At 35.2% G+C, this 20,116-nt stretch overlaps 1 protein-coding gene across 1 annotated transcript; it reads left to right on the top strand.

Moving 5' to 3' along the window:
* Nucleotides 1-1,903: 1,903 nt before the first annotated feature.
* Nucleotides 1,904-16,775, top strand: LOC127420552 (elongation of very long chain fatty acids protein 4-like). The gene is made up of 7 exons (XM_051662926.1): nt 1,904-2,144; nt 4,592-4,682; nt 5,603-5,790; nt 6,518-6,598; nt 11,693-11,864; nt 13,066-13,193; nt 13,455-16,775. The coding sequence occupies exons 2-7, from the start codon at nt 4,616-4,618 to the stop codon at nt 13,728-13,730; spliced, it is 912 nt and encodes a 303-aa protein (XP_051518886.1). The 5' UTR covers nt 1,904-2,144; nt 4,592-4,615; the 3' UTR covers nt 13,731-16,775.
* The last annotated feature ends 3,341 nt before the right edge of the window (nt 16,776-20,116 follow it).

The following is a 20,116-nucleotide window of genomic DNA, read 5'->3' on the forward strand; positions in this document are numbered from 1 at the left end:
CTGGAACTCAGAGTTCTTGGATATAGAAAAGTGTCATTGATGGCCAGAGGAGTTCACTGTGATCAGCTGCTAACCATCAACATCTCTCTGAAATCAGCTTGTGTTTAAAACACGTTTGGAATACAATACAGCTCTCACAGTACTGTGCATAGTAGGCCTATGTCTTTGTTTTTCTCTATGCATGGAATATGCTGAAGACTACATTCAAGCAGTTTTATCAGTCAAAGTTTGGCTAGTTTTTACGCCCCTGCTAGTAGATACTGTAACTACACCATTCTGGAAGCAAAAGTACTTTTCTCCATCGAAAGCAATTCAAATATTCAAATATTGCTCTCTTTTGTAAGCAACATATAATTGCATATATTTCATTTGATTTTAGTAGATGATTTACCAGTGACAGATTTGTAGAGCTCATAAAAGCTAAATAAATTTAACTCAAAGAGGTCATGTTACAATGTAGCATACAGTTTCATATACTATTTAAAGTATATGTTTTGCATTTCAAACATAACCAGTACTATATAAATAGTAATATATAAATAGACTACTGATCCAAGCAGAACCTGATGACCTCATTACTTTTTTTTTTTTTTTTTTGTAATGGTTTACAGCCACCTTGTGGCTCAGTTATATCATTACAGAATATGGATCAAACTGAGCAACAGGTTGCTCCTCAGAGAGAAGTTTTGTTAATTGACGATTTAGGATTTCGTTCATAAACATACACAAATATTATTGCATGTATTATTAGTTTATTATTTATTGATTTATTAAAACTACAAATGTAACCATCCAGGACACCCTAGCAACGCCCTGGCAACCACCCTGAATCCACTTTGCAGGGTGTCAAGTAGCCTACCACTCACGTTTTCTTCAGAAAATGTAAGTCTATAAAAATGTAATATCATAATATGATGAATGCATGACTTAATTATAGATTGTGATAAGAACATGGTCATATATGACAAAATAATCATATATATGATTGTAAAGTATTTACTTCTTAAAATTGTTTATTATGCAGAAAACAAAAGTAAATAATATTATTAATAATAATAATAATAATAATAATAATAATAAATCAAGTGTCAAACCTTGCTAAGGAATGGCAAGTGTCTTAACATAATCATAAAATGACAAATGCATAACATAATAATGATGGATTGTGATAAGAATATGATTGAATATTCATGGTAAAATACAAATCCGTTATTGCTGGGGAATGGCCAGTGTCATATCATAATCATAATGACGAATACATGACATATATATTATACATTTTGTGATAAGAATATCATATTCATTTGACAAAATAAATATGTATGATTGCAAAGTATTTATTAACAACAACAACAACAACAACAACAACAACAATAATAATAATAATAATAATAATAATAATAATAATAATAATAATAACACTAGTAGTAGTGTAGTAGTAGCAGCCTAGTAATAGTAATAATTTAGTAATAAAAATAGTAATAAAACCTATTAAGGCTGTGTTATTATCACCAGTGTATGATAACAATCTAGCTAATATTACTAAATATAGTAGGCATACAACGTATATTATATTATATTATTTTATATTATATTATATATATATATTATAATGGTTAAATATGAATAAAATGTGTATAAAATGGTTATATTTTCAGTATTTTTCTTATGCTGTTTATTTATTTTATTTTTTTCTAAACATTATAATGATGTAGGCTACAAATATCAGGTAGATAATGTTTATTAATGACTTTATAGAAGTTATTATAAAGTGTTTCTCATGAATCTATTGACACCCCCATGTCAGACCTATTATGAGTGATTGCAGTTTAATGCCTAAACAAGGGAGTGCACCAGCACGAGCCCACATGGCGCGACTGCGCATGTGCGGGACAGACGCGTGTCCAGTGAGTGTCCGGCACACAGAGACAGATCAGGTGCCCAGGGGATGATGCGTTTTCCTCATATGCACGAACTATTTTAGTTGCATTCCGTTTGCCTTCGCGTTATTATTATTATTGCCAAATCTGAGGGGTTGATGTGCTTAAACGTACATTGTAGATTTAAATCCACATATTTATTCACTCTCATACTCCAACTGGGCTGCACCGCACCTGATGTCGGCATAGGCACGCGTTTACAAGGTAAGTGTGTGTACAAGTGCATTTTTTCTGCTTTCGAATTAGACTTTTGTTCATACTTGTTTCGCAAGTTTGCATGCAATTAAATGCAAATGACAGCTTTGTGCAAAATGCCAGAACTAATTAAATACCTTTAATTGAGATTAGTCATGTCCCCTATTGTACTCGTTGTGCCACTTATTTAAACGCCTTTAAGTGTCTCTTCACTCTTAAAAAGAAAAATTCAAGCTAGAACCAAAAACATAAATAACAAATAAATAAATAAACTGATTGAATCTATAGGAGAACCTTTGAAACGTTTTGTTCTCTAGTTCTTTATAAAGAAATAGAATAGAAAAAACCATGTATGATGCTTTAAAAAAAACAAAAATCCAATATGCATATCTGAAAACACTGAAAAAACTTTTTTTTAAACCATATAATCAACCCAAGAACACTATACAGCAATAAATAAATAAATAAATAAATAATGAGACTTTTGTTTTTTTTTTTTTTTTTTTGCTGCACTGTAAACAAAAAAGTGAGTAGTTGCATTACCTTATCAGAAATTCTCTTGAAAATAACTTTAATTTGTGTAACCTAATGTATTCAGGTTGATTCAGTCATATTAAATGCTAGATTTGTCTTGAATATAAGCAATTCATTTCGATGTTACCACGTGAATTACTTTTTAGGTTATTTGACAACACATTTTTTTTTTTTTTTTTTTTTTCCAGGTAAACCCAGGTTCTGTAAAGAACCATTGAAAAACTTCACTAAAGAGTGATTGTTATTTAATTCCCTGCTCAATAACAGCACTTTTTTTGCTCATATCAATTAAAATGATCTGGATGATGCTCAGGCTTTGATGGACAGCTACACTGATAATGCAACTTAGTTGATGTGTTTCTTTTTTTGGAAAAGACTGTAGTTTGAGCATCTGGTGATGGTAACCTTCACAATGATCATCCCTTTGAGTGGTGTGGCCTCAGATGCGGGTCGATAGGCATTTGTACTTAAACTGTAAGCTCGTAGATCAAAAGGAATTAAAGCCTGACTGACAAATGCTCGTGAAACCTGCTGACACATGCGCGCGGAGGCTTTTGTCTTCAGCCAGGACATGTTTGTTTTAACAGTGCTTGCTTTTCAGTTTCATATAGAGCACATCTCGCTGCTTGCATCTTAAAAACAACAACGGCAATAATATTAATGCTCATTTATTTAGTTACATGTTTTTGATTATTCGGGTTTGAGAATAAAATATGCACATACAGTGGCTCCAAAAAGTATTAACACTTGAGCCACACTTAAAACTGTATAAATTTAATTGCATTAGAGAACAAATATCAAAGCAAGAGGCATTTTTTTTTTAAAGAGATTGGCTAATGTAGCACGCACAGTTTTCAACCGAAACAAAAATGATAAAAACAATAGATATATTAAAGTCAAAACGACATATTTGAACTCCATCTGGTTGTCATATGTTAGTGGAAAATGTCCATAGTTAATATGCTGAACTTGAGGGGAACTGGCTTCATACATCCACTAAAAATCACCTTGAAACCAGCTGCTTAAAGTTCATTGCAAAAACAGGCTCAGAAAAGGGAAAGAATTTCTGAGAAAAGCGCCCCAGCATACACAGAACATTCTCCTAACATTCTAACATTCATCCTATTTACAGAATTTGGATGGGAGGTTTTAGTGTGACAACCTTAAAAGAACTCTAGCATAACTCTAGATATTTTGCTATCTCATGCAATCACATTCATACATTTTTTTGTGTGACCAACATGTCCAAATACTTTTGGGGTTACTGTATACAGTATGTGCACACAAACATGCATGTAGTCTATATGCATCGTTGCTTTTGCTTGTGTATTTGATGTCTATAACAAAGCTCCAAAGGTTGTCAACCAAGTTTAAACTGATCTTACACATGTAGCTTATTCTACCCTGCTTTCCTGGCACTTTTACCCTTCTGTGTGTGTGTGTGTGTGTGTGTGTGTGTGTTGCATGTCCAGTTTTCCTTCAGTTTATTTATGTGCAAAACGTTAGGGCTGCTAAATAATGCACAGGCATCAGCTGGGCTGCTGAAGAAGGCGGGCTGATTATGTAATTAGGTTGGAGGACTGTAACTCCTATTAATTCTACTTACTTGGCATACAGGTGTGAAACTGGGGTTGGTTGTTACTTGCTGAGTTAAAGACGGGCTGTCTTGCCTTGTGAAACTACTGTAGTCACACCATCAGTTACCCAGTTCCCTGTAATACACGTACACGTCTGTCACTATGTGGTTGGGTTCTTTTTTTTGTAGGGTTTGCCAGCAAGGATGATGATCGGGCTATCTAAATCAAAATTGTTTTTGCCCAATTATACTTTTTTATTTTCAAATTCATTGTCTAAGATGAATACAATTCATAAACAAAAGTCAAGACAAGTAGCCTAAAATCATTATTTTTGTTCCTTTGCAGGATAATCGTCTTAGAACTAGAACCATGGATGCAGTCATTCATGTTATGAATGACTCTGTAGAGTTTTATAAATGGAGCCTTACCATAGCAGGTGAGAATATGTGTTTCTCTCCATTTACTAATTTATATATATATATATATATATATATATATATATATACATACATACATACATACATACATATATATATATATATATATATATATATATATATATATATATATATATATATATATATATATATATATATATATATATATATATATATATGTGTGTGTGTATATACAGTATATGTTTAAATATTGCAGTTTTTGTAGCTAAGAATGATTTTTTTTTTGTCTGGATCTATTAAGTTGGTAACACTTTACAATAAGGTTCCATGTGTTAACATTAGTTAACAACATTAGTTAACATGAACAATACTTTTACTGCATTTATTAATCTTAGTTAATGTTAATTTCAACATATAATAATTATAAAAATTAAAATATAATAAATCAAAAGTTATATTTATTTTTTTAATTAAAAGTTGTATTTGTTCACATAATTTTATGCACAATGAACTAACAATGAATTAACAATGAACTAACAATGAACAATTGTTTTTTTATTAACTAACATTAACAAAGATTAATTAATACTGTAAATAATATATTGTTAACTGTTTGTTCATGATACCTCATGCATTAACTGATGTTAACAAATGGAACCTTTTTGTAGTGTTACACAATTTTAGTTTTTCAAAATTGCATTAAAAATGTAGTTCACACAAAACAATGACTTGAATACATCTCTACAAATATTAACATGTTTTCAGAAAATTGTTGGCATAAGCAGTTTGGAATAATCTTATTTATATAATTATTTTAATGATTATTTCATAAAGAAATAAGCAGTGAAACAACTTGTCTTTAAAATAGGGTTAAAAATTCTAATTTTTATCATCTCAGACAAACTTATTTGTCAATGACCCACATATATGACTGTGAGCATATGTGTTTGTGTCTCAGATAAGCGTGTGGAGAAATGGCCGATGATGTCATCTCCGCTCCCCACCTTGGGGATCAGCGTTCTGTACCTGCTCTTCCTGTGGGCCGGTCCCCGTTACATGCAGAACCGAGAGCCCTTTCAGTTCAGAACAACCCTCATTGTGTACAATTTCAGCATGGTGCTGCTTAACTTCTACATCTTCAAAGAGGTCTGATCAACTCTACATCCTATCAAACCATGTGTCCCGTTTCATTCTTTCATTGATTTTCTAAAATGTATCCGAATATACTATTTTGTTTATATCTGATTTTGCAATAAACAAAAGATATGTTAATTATTTGCATATAATGAACAACTTTATATATTTTCCATCATTTTCAATTTGATCACGTCATTTGCAATGCTTTATGGGATTGTAGTTCTTTCCCTTATTAAAGATGTTTATGGCTTAGAACACTTTCATGAAGGATTTTTATTAAATCCCTATGGAAAATATTATATCTTCAATATCTTCAGTTATAATTGCACGCTGTGCAAGGTGGCTTGCTGGGATTGACTTAGTGGAACAAAGGAATGCAAGGGTTTTAGCCCAATATGTGAGAGTTCAGTCCCACAGACAGGCCACAGACAGGTCGCAGATGTTTGGCACTAGGATCTCTGGTTCAACTAAATGTTGTGACAGATTTGACTTTTTACACAGACAGTTAGCTTTGTTGCTTGTTTCACAAGCTGAACTTTTAAAGGCTATAAAGAGACACAAAGATGTGCAGGTTATTTTCCAAAAGCATAAGTTATAAATTGTATCCAATCTATTCCATTTGTCTATTATAGTAGTCCATTACAGACAGTTTTGACCTTTAACCTCTCTCAGAGCACAAACGAATAATGTGATTCTATTAGAATGTCAATTTTACTGTATTTTTCTCTCTCTCTAGCTGCTCCTGGGCTCCAGAGCGGCTGGTTACAGTTACCTCTGCCAACCTGTGAACTACTCTAATGATGTGAATGAAGTCAGGGTAAGAAATATGTCTTTTCTGTACACACACCCACATGAGGACATATATAAACTTCTCTTATTTTCATATAAAGCTTATTAAGAGGCCGTTGACACAGGACGTGTTTTCCTGTGTGAGACACAGCACAGCAGAACTGAACAAAATGCAGGTGTGTTGAGAAAAGTTTAACTGTTTTTTAACTTTACACGGCATCCTAAAAATGTAGCACTCCTGGCGCAAGATGCTGAAAAACAGTGAGAAGTGTCACAAAGACATCTGTCAAGCATATATTTACATAGAAAAACTATTAAAAACCAGAACAGATGAATGCAAGAATGCATCCTGTGTGAATGGCCCTAACCCCCCACACACACACACACAAAGTTTGGCATTTTTATTATTAAATAAACTAATTTTTACCTATGAAGGTGTCCCCAAAGGGAGGTTTAGTCCAATTTCGCAATTTTGTCCACAAAGTTTGCTAAGAAAAGCTTTTTGCATTTTTAGAATAATAATAATAATAAATGAAATATATGTTTTATTTACTAGTCTCATAGAATAAACATTTCTATAACAACATTTTTGCAAACTGATTTTTAAGTGCCACGTTCTGTTTCGCCACAGTTTCCTGGTGAAATAAACACTAGTGGTGCTACAACAACTGTTTTATTCACTTTCACACAATTCACAAGTACAGTAGTTTGCAATTTACTTTTATAAACACTTATTTTTCACTCTGTTACTTATACAAAGCCATGCTATGATATCAAAACACTTTTACTCTAATGCATCATTTGAAAAAGGATACATATTAACGCTTGTATTACAGACCTACCTACAGTACATTTACACACTTATTCCAATGTGATTGATTAGCTTGCACAGTAGTTCACCTGATAGAGTATTGGACTTGGACTCGGACGACTAAGGCTCAAGCCCAGACAAGCAAGCATGCTTCACAGAAGCGTCACAAAATGACGTAGTTACTTCAGAAAATGTTCTTTTCATGTCGCATTTGCTTTTAAGACACTATCAGTTTAGGTGTTGGTTAAGGGTAAGTCTGTTTTGTTCACCTCTCATTTGCTTTTAGAACACTATTGGTTAAGTTTTCTGTAGGTTAAAGTTTCAGGTTAGGGAGGTACGTTTGACTAATTAAAACCTCCATCTGATTACAACACAATTTCACTCACTTTTGGCGCCCCCCGCTGGACATTTCATCAGGAAACTGCAGTGAAACGTGCCATGAAGCACGTAATTTTGTTTTGCAAAAATGTTGCGAAGGTTACATAATTTAATGTGATTAAGCTGCATTTTTGCCTTTAAGCATGTCCCCAGATATTCCCAAAAGGAGGTTTTGTTTGATTTAGAGAACTTCTGAGTACAATTTTGTCTCCAGTGACAACACATATACAGTAGAGTATATACACACACAAATAGAAACAAATTGGAACCATGATCTTATAGACTCTCAAAGCTCTGTTGAAAAGAGTATTTCATATTTTAAGGTATGAGGGGAAAGTTGAGAAGAGTTCTGTGAGAGTGAGTATCACTGGATACCGCTTTCACTGACGTCGGTTAGAATTTCCTCATGCTGTCGGCTTGGCATGTTTCATCGCCCTCATTAGCAAGCTGTGTTCCCCTGGTGATGTGAGGACAGAGATAGGGTCAGCACTCTTGCAACCTATTGGACACGCCTCATTGTTGTGAATTGGAAACTTTTTATCATTTATTTTTGGTACTTTCAAATGTATTTTATTGTTTTAGCCTTGTCCCAGACCAAGACTTGCAATATTGTACTATGAACATATATTATAAAATACAAAATTATTACATTTAAAACTATGATAATCTAAACAGAGTGAAACAACATAAAGTGTTTCAATAATTATTGTGTGAAAAAATTATTTTTATAAATTTTCTAAAAATGTAGACTGTCCCACAGTTGTGGCATCATTTCCAACACAACAAATAATTTTGCCCGTAATAACGTTTTTTCAAAAGTTAGTGTACTTGTTAACCAAGTGGACAAAAGTGTCAGTGAAGAACACGCTTGAGATAAAATATGAGACAAGTGATGTTTGAATAAAAAAAAAAAAAAAAAAAGAAAATTCAAGGTAAATAAAAAATGTAAAAAAATAAAATAAAATATCAAAATATTTAAAAAGTGTGAAAATATAGTTTAATTGTGTGGATTTATGATACATAAAATGTTAGCTATGAAATTAGCTTTAGAAAGAAAAAGGAGTCAGCCATTTTATTTCAAAAACATTAAAAATGTCATTTCCATCAGCATCATTTCCACCACAAAATTCTCAATACAGAATTTAAGGAGTGCTGGAAATGACACTGTGGTGAGGATTTTCATGACTTTCAGAAAAAAGGACGAAAATGACATACATCTCCTGTGATGCATACATACACTGTTGTATATTGTTAGCAGACAAAATATCTAAAAATATGTGAGAGTGTGAAAAATATTTTAACCACGTGCGACCCAGCATTCACACAGGTGGACGTTGTATTTTGGCTTCGCTATACGCAACGCATAATTTAATTTCATTTAAACCGACTGATCTCAGTTCAGGAGACTTGTCCTGTCAGTTAAGGGTTAAACTTTTGATGTACGGAGTCATGTGAGAAAATTACATGATGCCGATCTCAGCTCAGAGTTTGTCTTTGGGAGAAACGCCAACAAAACTACATCCGGAAAGAAGCCTCATTAAGATTTACATTGAAACCTGTTTGGGTCAAAAGATTCAAGTCTCTAGTTTCATCTGATAATGCCATTTTTAAAATTTGAGCAATTTATCACAAAACGTCACGTTGCTAAACACAATGTAAAATAATGTGTACAATAGCACTAGGTTTTCATTAAAAATTGTATATTTACTGTGCATTTTCACATTGAGAAATTTTTTTGCTTTCAGAGGCTTTATATGGAGTTAGGATGAAAATACGGTGCATTTCAAACTGTTCTGAGACCAGTGCAGACAGATAGTACACTGGAGGTTAAGTCATTCACTAAATAGGGAGCAAGGGAGCATCCTATAACTTTCCTATGAAGCCAAGTGCATTTGATCCAGAAAGTTCAGTTTCAGGCTGCGTATGATGTTTGGACCACTCAAAATGTTTGGCAGACATGGGACAATGGTAATCAGTCCTTAGATTCAGAATTTATAATGTATAATTTTATTTTATTTTTTCTCAATCGCTTTGGCTCATTTTTTGAAACAGTCTTAACATTCTCTAAACTGTAAGTGCAGTTGTCACAATATTTTATGGGACATCACAACTCTATTGCATGTCTGCAAAATGTAGGATCTCACCCAAAACTTTTAATTCATGCTTCAAAACCAAATTATTGTGTTAGTAAATTGGCCAATGCCACCAAAATGATATATATAATTGTCATCATGTGAGCCGTACTGGTCAAAATGTTTAGATGTTTTTTCACCATGGCAGTCAACCCTGGAAATGTTTGTTATATACAAATTTCATTTTTGTTCTACATTTTTGTTGACACTGACTGCTTACTGTACTATACAAGAATGTCAGTTTTGTCTAGCTGAATGCTATTGTGTATCACACTGAGATTTTAGATACCGATTTCAACAGTAGGTAAACGTTTACTGGGGAAAGTCAATACTGTACAATACTGTAGGACGTTAGTGCGTAACACTACAAGTTCCCATCTTCTTGATGGACATCCTGTCACTCTTGTTGGTCTGGCCAGAGATTTAGCGGACATCACACACATTACATGTCATAGATATTTATGGAATATACATGTGTGTCTGACAGATTTTGATAATGGATCATTTTGCATGTGATGGCTCACACGATCAAAGAAAGTTTAGAAGTTGTGAAGAGTATGACCATTTCACTGAGAATCAACTCATCAGTTTTGATCAGCAAGCCATGTGCATTTAGTTATCGTGCAAACTGTAGACAGTTGTACTTACTCTTTTGCACACATGTGCCAAAACATGTACAATTTGCTTAAATGAATAAGAAATTCAAATCTGGTGTGAACAAGAAACTAATTGTTCAGAGATTTGAACTTAATGTTTTGAAAAAAACAAAACAAAAAAAAAATTATCATTCAAGAATTGAGCCAAAGCGATTGAGAAAAACTGTAACATGGTTGGCTGTGATTGGATGATGCTGGCCATTACTTGTATCAGAATAAATTATGCAAATTGCTGATTGGTAAAATGCTTCAGCACTGGCTATAACTTGTTTGTTTGACAGTGCAAAGAGAGAACATTGAGATGTTGTTGCCAAAGTAAAAAATCAGTGTCTCAAAAACATGAATAACCAACACTCTTGGAAACATAATTAACAATTTGATACAAAAAAAAAAAAATTAAATAAAAAATCTGATGTTCTATGGCTTGGTATTATTTAAAATGTCACAACTTAGACCCGCTGTCCACATATGTGAACATACATTTCTTTTCTTTTTTTGCATGCTTATTAGGTGCTACTACTTACAAATAAAAAGAGAAATGGAAAATGCACACAGCAGTCACTCTTCGGTCTCTCTTTTTTTTTCTTCCCTTTTTCTCCCCAATTTGGAATGCCCAATTCCCAATGCACCCTAAGTCCTCATGGTGGCGTAATGACTCGCCTCAATCCGGGTGGCAGAGGATGAATCTCAGTTGCCTCCGCGTCTGAAACCATCAATCTGCGCATCTTATCACGTGGCTTGTTGAACGTGTTACCGCGGAGACATAGCGCGTGTGGAGGCTTCACGTTATTCCCTGCGGCATCCACGCACAACTCACCACGCACCCCACCGAAAGTGAGAACCACATTATAGCAACCACAAGGAGGTTACCCCATGTGACCTACCCTCCCTAGCAACTGGGCCAATTTGGTTGCTTAGGAGACCTGGCTGGAGTCACTCAGCATGCCCTGGATTTGAACTCGTGACCCCAGGGGTGGTGGTCAGCGTCTTTACTTGCTGAGCTACCCAGGCCCCCTGGGTCTCAGGAGGTTAAAGAGACTTTACTTTTTAGGCGTCCACAGTGCTAAAAGTGCCCGAAGTTGAAGAAACACACAGATAGACAGACAGATATTGTAATATCATTAAGATTCACTCTGTTCCTGCAGATAGCGTCGGCTCTGTGGTGGTACTACATCTCTAAAGGGGTGGAGTTTCTCGACACAGTGTTCTTCATCATGAGGAAGAAGTTCAATCAGGTCAGCTTCCTGCACGTCTATCACCACTGTACAATGTTCATCCTGTGGTGGATCGGCATCAAATGGGTTCCTGGAGGGCAATGTGAGTACACACATACACGCAACATTGCCTTTTATTGTTTTTATATAACTGCTGTGCATTGAACAAGCACTACACGGAGGCATTTAACGGTTGCACACTGTCACCATGTCAACAACTGCATCTCCCACTGAAAGCGTTTAAATGGGTTTGCTCCTCCCGCAAACATGGATAGGGGAAAATGGGTCCCCATGGTCACGAGCTGGGCCCCATGGGAGTTGTAGGCCCCTGGGCTTCAGCCCGTATAAGCCTGTGTGTTAATGCGCCCCTGTCTATATGACCTCTATTGTTCTTAAATTAAGCTAATTACTATAGACTAACCCAACCCCTAACTCTAAACCTAAGCTTAACCCTAAACCAAAGAGACATATTTCAGCAATTCTGGACCCTAAGAATGGTTACATTAGAAATACACATAGACACTTATTCACATGTGCACAGAGCACTTAATTTTCAAACAAGCACTCCATGAAATCATTCATACACATTTAAAGAGGCATATATGTACACTACCTCTTCATATACTGTATGCCTCACCAGAAGCACTGAGCATTTAAAATACTTAATGCCACTCTATTTTCCCGGGAAAAGTAAGTTGTAGACCAGCAGAATGTAACTTACTGAATCGAGTTGATCCTTTCAAATGATTCGCATGCGAAACATTTTCGTCTTTTGAAGAACTTTGTTAGTAGTGCCTTGCATATTGTGGATTGGCCAAGGAAGTAGAGAGGGAAACAGAGGAATGGTGTGGGGATTTGAGGAGAGGGGAGGAAGGTTAGAAGAGATTAGGGGGATGTGGAAGTAGTCAAAGGTTTTGGAAGGGTACAGATGGCCGGAAGGTTAATAGAAGGTTGAACAAAGGATAATGCTTTGAAAAGGGCAGAGGTCTGCTTTTAAATTAATAGATGTTTTAGTCGTGTCAACAAACTGATTAACACTTTACATTACAGTGTCAATGTTACACAATAGAAATGTTTTATCACAGATAGTTTCACAACATTTCATATTCAGCACAATATTTTAATTTTATTAACTTATGCATATGCAAATTCACTCATATTCCATGATTAACAAGTCTACATTAAACACATAATCCCAGAACTCCAGTAATTAGATCAATATGTTGTTGGTCCACCATATTTAAGTTTTTTTTTTTTTTTAAGTATTATTTTATATGTAACTAAACCTCCTTTCTTCTTTGCAGCGTTCTTTGGCGCCACGATTAACTCAGGCATTCATGTGCTGATGTACGGTTACTACGGCATGGCAGCGTTTGGTCCAAAGACCCAGAAGTACTTGTGGTGGAAGAAATACCTCACCATTATTCAGATGGTAGAAAAACACATTCATTACACAATGTACCACTTACATCATTAAATCAGAATATCGAAGAACATAAAATTGATTGGAAGTGAAATAATGTATGGAAAGTAGTCGTGTTGAACCTACTGATTTGGTCGGCTTATTTTAATACTATATAATTATGTTCAAAGCACAAGATACAGTGAGAATCAATGGAGGCTTCATATTCATTCACTCAAAAGTTTGTGAAAAGTTGCAGAATTTCCAGATGTCTGTTTTCTTTGTTTTTAGATTCAGTTTCATGTCACTATTGGCCACGCAGCCCATTCCCTCTACACGGGCTGCCCATTCCCAGCCTGGATGCAGTGGGCTCTGATCGGCTACGCGGTCACCTTCATCATTCTCTTCGGAAATTTCTACTATCAAACCTACCGCCGCCAGCCACGCCTCAAACCAGCCAAATCTGCCGCCAACGGCCACTACGTGGCAACCAATGGCACCAGAAAGGCACCGGAGGTGACGGAAAATGGAAAGAAGCAAAAGAAAGGAAGGGCAAAGCACGAATGAAAAGTAGGATGGATATGGAAGGATGTGTTAAAGAGATTAAACACTGGTTACTGTGGGATTCAAAAAGGGGACTGATCCATGTAATCACGACCTCTACAGACTGTTTGGTAATTGGCTGAGTCCTTTTTTGTTAAGTTGATTGTATGGTAGTGAGCATGTTAAGATTGAGATATTTCAAACTAGGGACATTTCTAAGAATCTTAGGAAAGATAATTGCTAACTTGGAGCCGCAGTTTAGACGATTCCAACACCGCCAAGCATTCCAGTTGGATTCAATGTAAGATTCCTTGGCTTCCAGTGTGACATCACTCTAAAATGTCCCAAATGTCAGTTGTTCTCAATCCTGGTACTCAACGACCCACAGTACTGCACATTTTGGATGTCTTCATTATTTAACACACCTTATTCACTCTCAGCTTATTAAAGGAGCCTCCAAGGCTTTGTTAACACTGCAGGGGAAATACGATTTTTTCTGAAATCCATTTTTTTAGACGACTGTTCAAACTCCCAAGATACACGTGGCCAGACCTGATTGTTTTTGCACATGAACGCATGTAATCCGATCTCACCATTCAGTACGTTTACACGCGCAGTTATAATCGAGCTGGGTGATTCTCACAAAACCTGTCAAGAAAATGCCCTTGTCCTATTTTATTCCAAAATCTACAGAAACAAATGAGAAATAATTTTGCATATCCTTGTGCGACCCCACGTCCTTCTGTGCGGACATTGTGTTTTGGCTATGCTATATGCAAAGCATAATTTAAATTAATTTAAACTGACTGATCTCAGTTCAGAAGACACTGGGCTGTCAGTAAAGAGTTAAACTTTCGACGTATGGAGTCATGTTACATAACATCATGGCACCGATCACAGCGAGTTTGTCTTTGGGAGAAACACCAACAAAACTACAACTGGTAAGAAACTTAATTCAGTTTTTACATTGAAACCTTTATGAATCAAAAGATTAGAGTCTCTAGTTTCATCCGATATGACATTTTTAAAATTTTAGCGGTTTATTGCGAAACTGCACACTGTTAAACACAATGACCACTATAGTGGACAAAAGCACTAGTTTTTCATTAGAAATCCTATTTTTACAGTGCAATTTAACATTGAGAAAAAAATATATTGCTTTCGGAGGGTTTATATGGAGTTAGGATGAAAATACAGTGCATTTCGAACTGTTCTGAGACCAGTGCAGACAGACAGGATACTGGAGGTTAAGTCATTCTGACTTTCTATAGCTTGATATTATTTAAAATTTCACAACTTAGTTTCATTGTTCACATATGTTGACATCAATTTTTAGAAAACTATTGGCTCTAGAATTTCTTTGATTTTTAGGCATGTTTATTAGATGCTACTAGTTACAAATCAAAAAGGGAAAAGGAAAATGCACAAAGCAGTCACGCTCGGAATTCAGGAGGTTAAAGAAATGAAGCCTGTTTTTAGGGCCATTAAGATTTTTTACATTGTGACATTATTTTCATGACAGTTACGCACATTTTAGCCCCCAATTCTCATTACCGCAAATCGCAAAAAGATAGTCCTTATCATATTGTCATTACTGCAACATGGTAAAAAAATATATCTTTTTTTAAATCATAAAGTATCTATACATTGTAGTAGTTTTCCCTTGGTACTGACTTTCATTTTTGCTCTGTAAAAACATGACTGTGTTACGGTAATGACAATTCCCATTGAAAACAATGGGAATAGTCAAATTAAAATGTCTGGTAATGAGAATTGGGGGGCAATTTTTTTTTTTAAGTGTGCAAATAAAAATGTCACAATGCAAAAAAAAAAATGGCATGGTCCTAAATGTAGGCTTCATTGTCTTTATGCAAAATATGATTATTATTATTATTTATTTATTTTTTTCATATTGATTTGGGATTAAAGGACAAATTATTGTTTTAGTCAGACAGAATTCAAACTTTTGTACTGACTGAGATCGATTGAATAGGGTTTGTTGGGGTTTCAGAACTAAACTGAGAATCACATCCTTATGGTAAACTGTATCATAAAAGCAAGCTACTTTGAGATGTTTGGTTATCATCTGGGGGGCTACAATGGAGGATACTCTGTTTTGCACTTGTTTTTAACCACTGTTTAGTTACTGTTGAATATGCTTTTTCACATCCACAGAAACCTAGTTTATTCTCTTAATGGTCTTATTTAGTGTGAGTAGCTGATGGCACAGAAATGCCAATGGCTTTGGACTGGTATCTTCAAATTCCCCTCCACTGGTTTCAATGGCTGCCAATTTTCTTGATGCTCTTGAACAGATTTTTCACTCAATTAGGTAAATCAAGGAATCAGTTCCATCAGTATAATCCCACAAACTAGCTTTCATAGAAATTTACAGCTATTACGGTTGTCTTTTTTAATATTGCTTTGTAGTTAAACAGTGGTGTTTTTACCAATAGGTAAAGTGGCAGTAAAATGTAAAACATGTTGCAGCATGTTACTAAAGAAAATTTAACTGTACATTTGGTGAACAAAACAATTTAAATCATTATTTTCACTTCACCAAACAACGTCCTGAGACAGCATACGGTAATGATGGTGTCATGGCTTTATACTCAGGTAGTTTAACAGATTTGTATCCCACATTTAAAGTTACCACATGCCCACACTCATATCCATTCACATGTTTGTGTATTTCTCTTTATTGCTTTATACATTTAGTTTTTATGAGAGTGTCTAGGTGGTCATATTGCATTCAATGCATATTCATTTTTAAGAAATTCACTTTTCTCTGTTGCCTGTCTGACCACAACCCCAAATTTGAAAAACTAGAAGGTAGAAATCAGAACGAGTCGCCTAAAACATGTTACAATATCTAAACTCTATTTTCTCAACCGTAAACTGTTGCAGTATGCTGTATATTTCTGTATGAATACTCATAAATTTAAGCAGGTTCTAATGCTCAGTGGATGTATTTCTGTTTTGCTAATCATCCTGTATGCTACAACAGCTTCCTCTAATATTAAATCATTAAACCAGCTGCTACAGATCTGAATTAAATAAACAGGGTCAACCTCTCTTTCTCTTTCTGTCGGTCTCTTTCATCTGTGTGTTAGACTAGGCAAGTATCACTTTTAAACTGCTCACACTTAAAGAGTCAGAGCGCCTAGACACTTGAGTTAATGCTGTGTCTGAGAATGCTGCGAATGCATTGATTGCAATAGGGTTGGAAGGACGGAGAGGGAAAATGCAAGGGGTTTTACATTTTCTTCAAAAAATGTAAAAATCTAGTTTTAATCACTTGATGTTGTTGACTGAGCACTATTAGGTATTTTTCCACATCTGTAGTTCAGTTTGGATGGTCAATTCTAGAATCAAGGAGTGCTTTAAGCTCATCGAAGATATTAAAAGGAATAGTTCACCCAAAAATTAACACCCTCATGCCATCCCAGATGTGTATGACTTTCTTCAGCAGAACACAAACAAAGATTTTTAGAAGAATATATCAGCTCTGTAGGTCCATATAATGCAATTGAAGGGTGATTAGAACTTTGTAGGTCCAAAAATGACATTAAGGCAGCATAAAAGTAATCCATAAGACTCCAGTGGTTTAATCCATGTCTTCAGAAGTGATATGATAGGTGTGGGTGAAAAACATCAATATTTAAGTCCTTTTTTTTACTGTAAATCTCTACTATGACTTTCACATTCATTTGTTTTTGGCGATGCGCATTCTTTGTGCATATCGCCACCTACTGGGCAGGAATGAGAATTTATAGAAAAAAGGACTTAAATATTGATCTATTTCTCAACCGCACCTATCATATCGCTTCTGAAGACGTCGATTTAACCACAGGAGTCGTATGGATTACTTGTATGCTGCCTTTATGTGCTTTTTGTAACTTCAAAGTTCTGGCCTCCATTAATTTGCATTGTTTGGGTGAACTTTTCCTTTAAGCTAAGCAGAAGACCAAAGCCCTCGTTTAGCCCCATCATCTTTTTCCTGGTTATTATCAGACCCTCTATCGCCCGTCTCTCCTTCCTGCTCGTCCAATTGAGCGTCCTCAGGGCGATGATGGAGCTGTCCAGGCCAGGGCTTTGAGGGGTTGGGCAGACAGATCTGGTCTAATCAGCCAGTAAATTGGCTTTCGCTGTAAAAGAGCTTATATCCACGTCAGAGTATGTAGTGTTATCCAGGTCACAGTGGGAGAAGCACACTAAGTGGGTCTCAAACACACACACACACTCACACACACACAAAATAAACTTATAGACACATATACAAAGATAAAATACTCAATAATACTGGCATTTCATGCACAAACATACCTTAAAGCTAGAAATGTTCTATGTGTTGCATGCCATAAAAAATACAATAAAAAATACAGGTCGGTTCAAATGTCCACATTGATAATAATATATCTGGAAAATAAACATAGTTTTAGGATTTATAAAAATTAAAAAAAATGAAGTAAACAAATAAATACTCTGATTTAAAATGAATAAGAAATATTACAGATTATGCATTATTAAATCATGCTGGATAACATGGATCGTCAGGTTTTGCACAAACGTCCATGCCAGTTTGAGTACATGCTGTCCAAGGGGGACGTACCAATTACAATATAATTCTTAAACAAGAAATTTATGCTGGTAATATAATATGTTATAAAAAAAATATGACGAATGTAAAATAGAAATACTTTCACTCGTGGCCTCATGGTTGTTGAACCCCACTGTTGGATGCAACACTCAGGCATTTCACACACTAAAATACACAGCTGAAAATCTCAATGATAGAAATGCTCCATATCTAGAATGCCAAATGAGAATACATTGCATGCATTGAGTCTGCAAGTTGAAGAAGTTTGTTCAAAATAATTTCAGTCATAATACCACCTTTAAATTCTTATTCTTCAAACCTCTCCAAACTTTCTCTTTCTCTCTCACTCTGTCTGATCAAGGATATTTGTCAGTAAGAGGATTGTAGATCGGCCAGAGATTTCCACTGTGCCTATTAACAGAAAGCGGTTTCACCTTTCACTTAACCTGTTCCACTGATAATATATGCTACAAACACTCGCTGAGATAATTAGCTCTTTGTCTTCACAAACAGCCTTCTATCATGGACTATGCATATACACTTTCTAATGTAAATGCATTGCTTTTATATATTTTTTAGTAGTGTCAGTGTGATGTATCTTCTTACTAATACGCTATAGTGTCCCTAGTAAAAATTCTGTGCCTGTGGTGCAGTTGGCGAGAAGTAGGAGGACAATACACTGAGTATTACAGTAGGCCAGCAGATAGATGGCTATTGGACTGATAGTTCACCTCTAAATGTAAAACCTTGTCTCAGACCTCTAATCTGCATTTGCCAGATGCTTTTATACAAAGTGACTTACATTGTATACCTTGAATGCATTGTGCATTTCTGGTCATTTAACCCACAACCTTGGCTTTGCTGATGCACTGCTCAACCAGTTGAGCAGAGCTACTCGAACAAAATACTTTGATGCAATAGTTAGCTTCATTCTACTTGTTGAACAGAAATAAGGTAAACTATTTCTAGCTCACGGATGAGAAGGATATAGCTGCAGGTAGAGCTCAAAAATGCCAGCAAAGATGCCTAACCTAACCCTTTCCCTAACCCTGTGTGTGGACCTGACGCCACCCAACCCCCTTTTGGAGTAACCCCGCCCACTTTTGGAGATTCCGCTCACATTTTGAGATCTCCGGCCTGCAGCTTTTTTAGCACGTACAGAGTCAGGCAGATGGCGCTCTCTTTTGGTCATAGGTGGTATAACAGAATAATATTGGGATTCACCTAATGACTCTCAGTGACATTTACACAGATAGCATTTTCAATTCAGTGCGATTCAAATCATTTGATCTAAGTGAGGCATTAGATGGGAAAGCTCGATTTAATAGTTCACCCAAAAATGAAAATTATGTCATCATTTACTCATGTCGTTTTTAAACCCACATGACTTGTGGAAAATTAACTTTGGAAGAATGTACCTGGACACTCTTTTCCATATAAAGTGGAGGTCCATAAAACAGTTATTCACTGAAAATCTTCTCCAGTGACAGCTAGTTGAACAAGACTATTGAGACCCAAGAAACTGCCAAAAAAAAAAAAAAAAAAAAAGTTTAAAACAAAACATTATCTATATATTTGTCTTGTGCTTAAAAGTATAATGTTAAATTACAGAATCAGCAGTAAAAATCCAAAAAGTAACTTTTTTTTATCCATAATGGCAGAATACAACGGGCTAAAGCTTATTTGTCATTTTCTGTTTTGATCAAGGTGATTAAATCAAAAGTTTTTTAACAACTGTTCAGTAAGTGATAGGAAAGTATTTAGGTTTTTTTTTTTTTTTTTTTTTTTAATCTTTATTCACTTTTTGACC

This window comes from Myxocyprinus asiaticus, chromosome 29 (assembly GCF_019703515.2).
Source record: "Myxocyprinus asiaticus isolate MX2 ecotype Aquarium Trade chromosome 29, UBuf_Myxa_2, whole genome shotgun sequence".
Classification (NCBI taxonomy): Eukaryota; Metazoa; Chordata; class Actinopteri; order Cypriniformes; family Catostomidae; genus Myxocyprinus; species Myxocyprinus asiaticus.

What these genes read in the sequence shown, in the direction of transcription:
- LOC127420552 (XM_051662926.1), top strand. Translation starts at nt 4,616, where the DNA reads ATGGATGCAGTCATTCATGTTATGAATGACTCTGTAGAGTTTTATAAA. An exon ending in ATGGAGCCTTACCATAGCAG is followed by an intron (nt 4,683 to 5,602) that starts GTGAGAATATGT and finishes TTTGTGTCTCAG; the next exon opens with ATAAGCGTGTGGAGAAATGG. An exon ending in ACTTCTACATCTTCAAAGAG is followed by an intron (nt 5,791 to 6,517) that starts GTCTGATCAACT and finishes CTCTCTCTCTAG; the next exon opens with CTGCTCCTGGGCTCCAGAGC.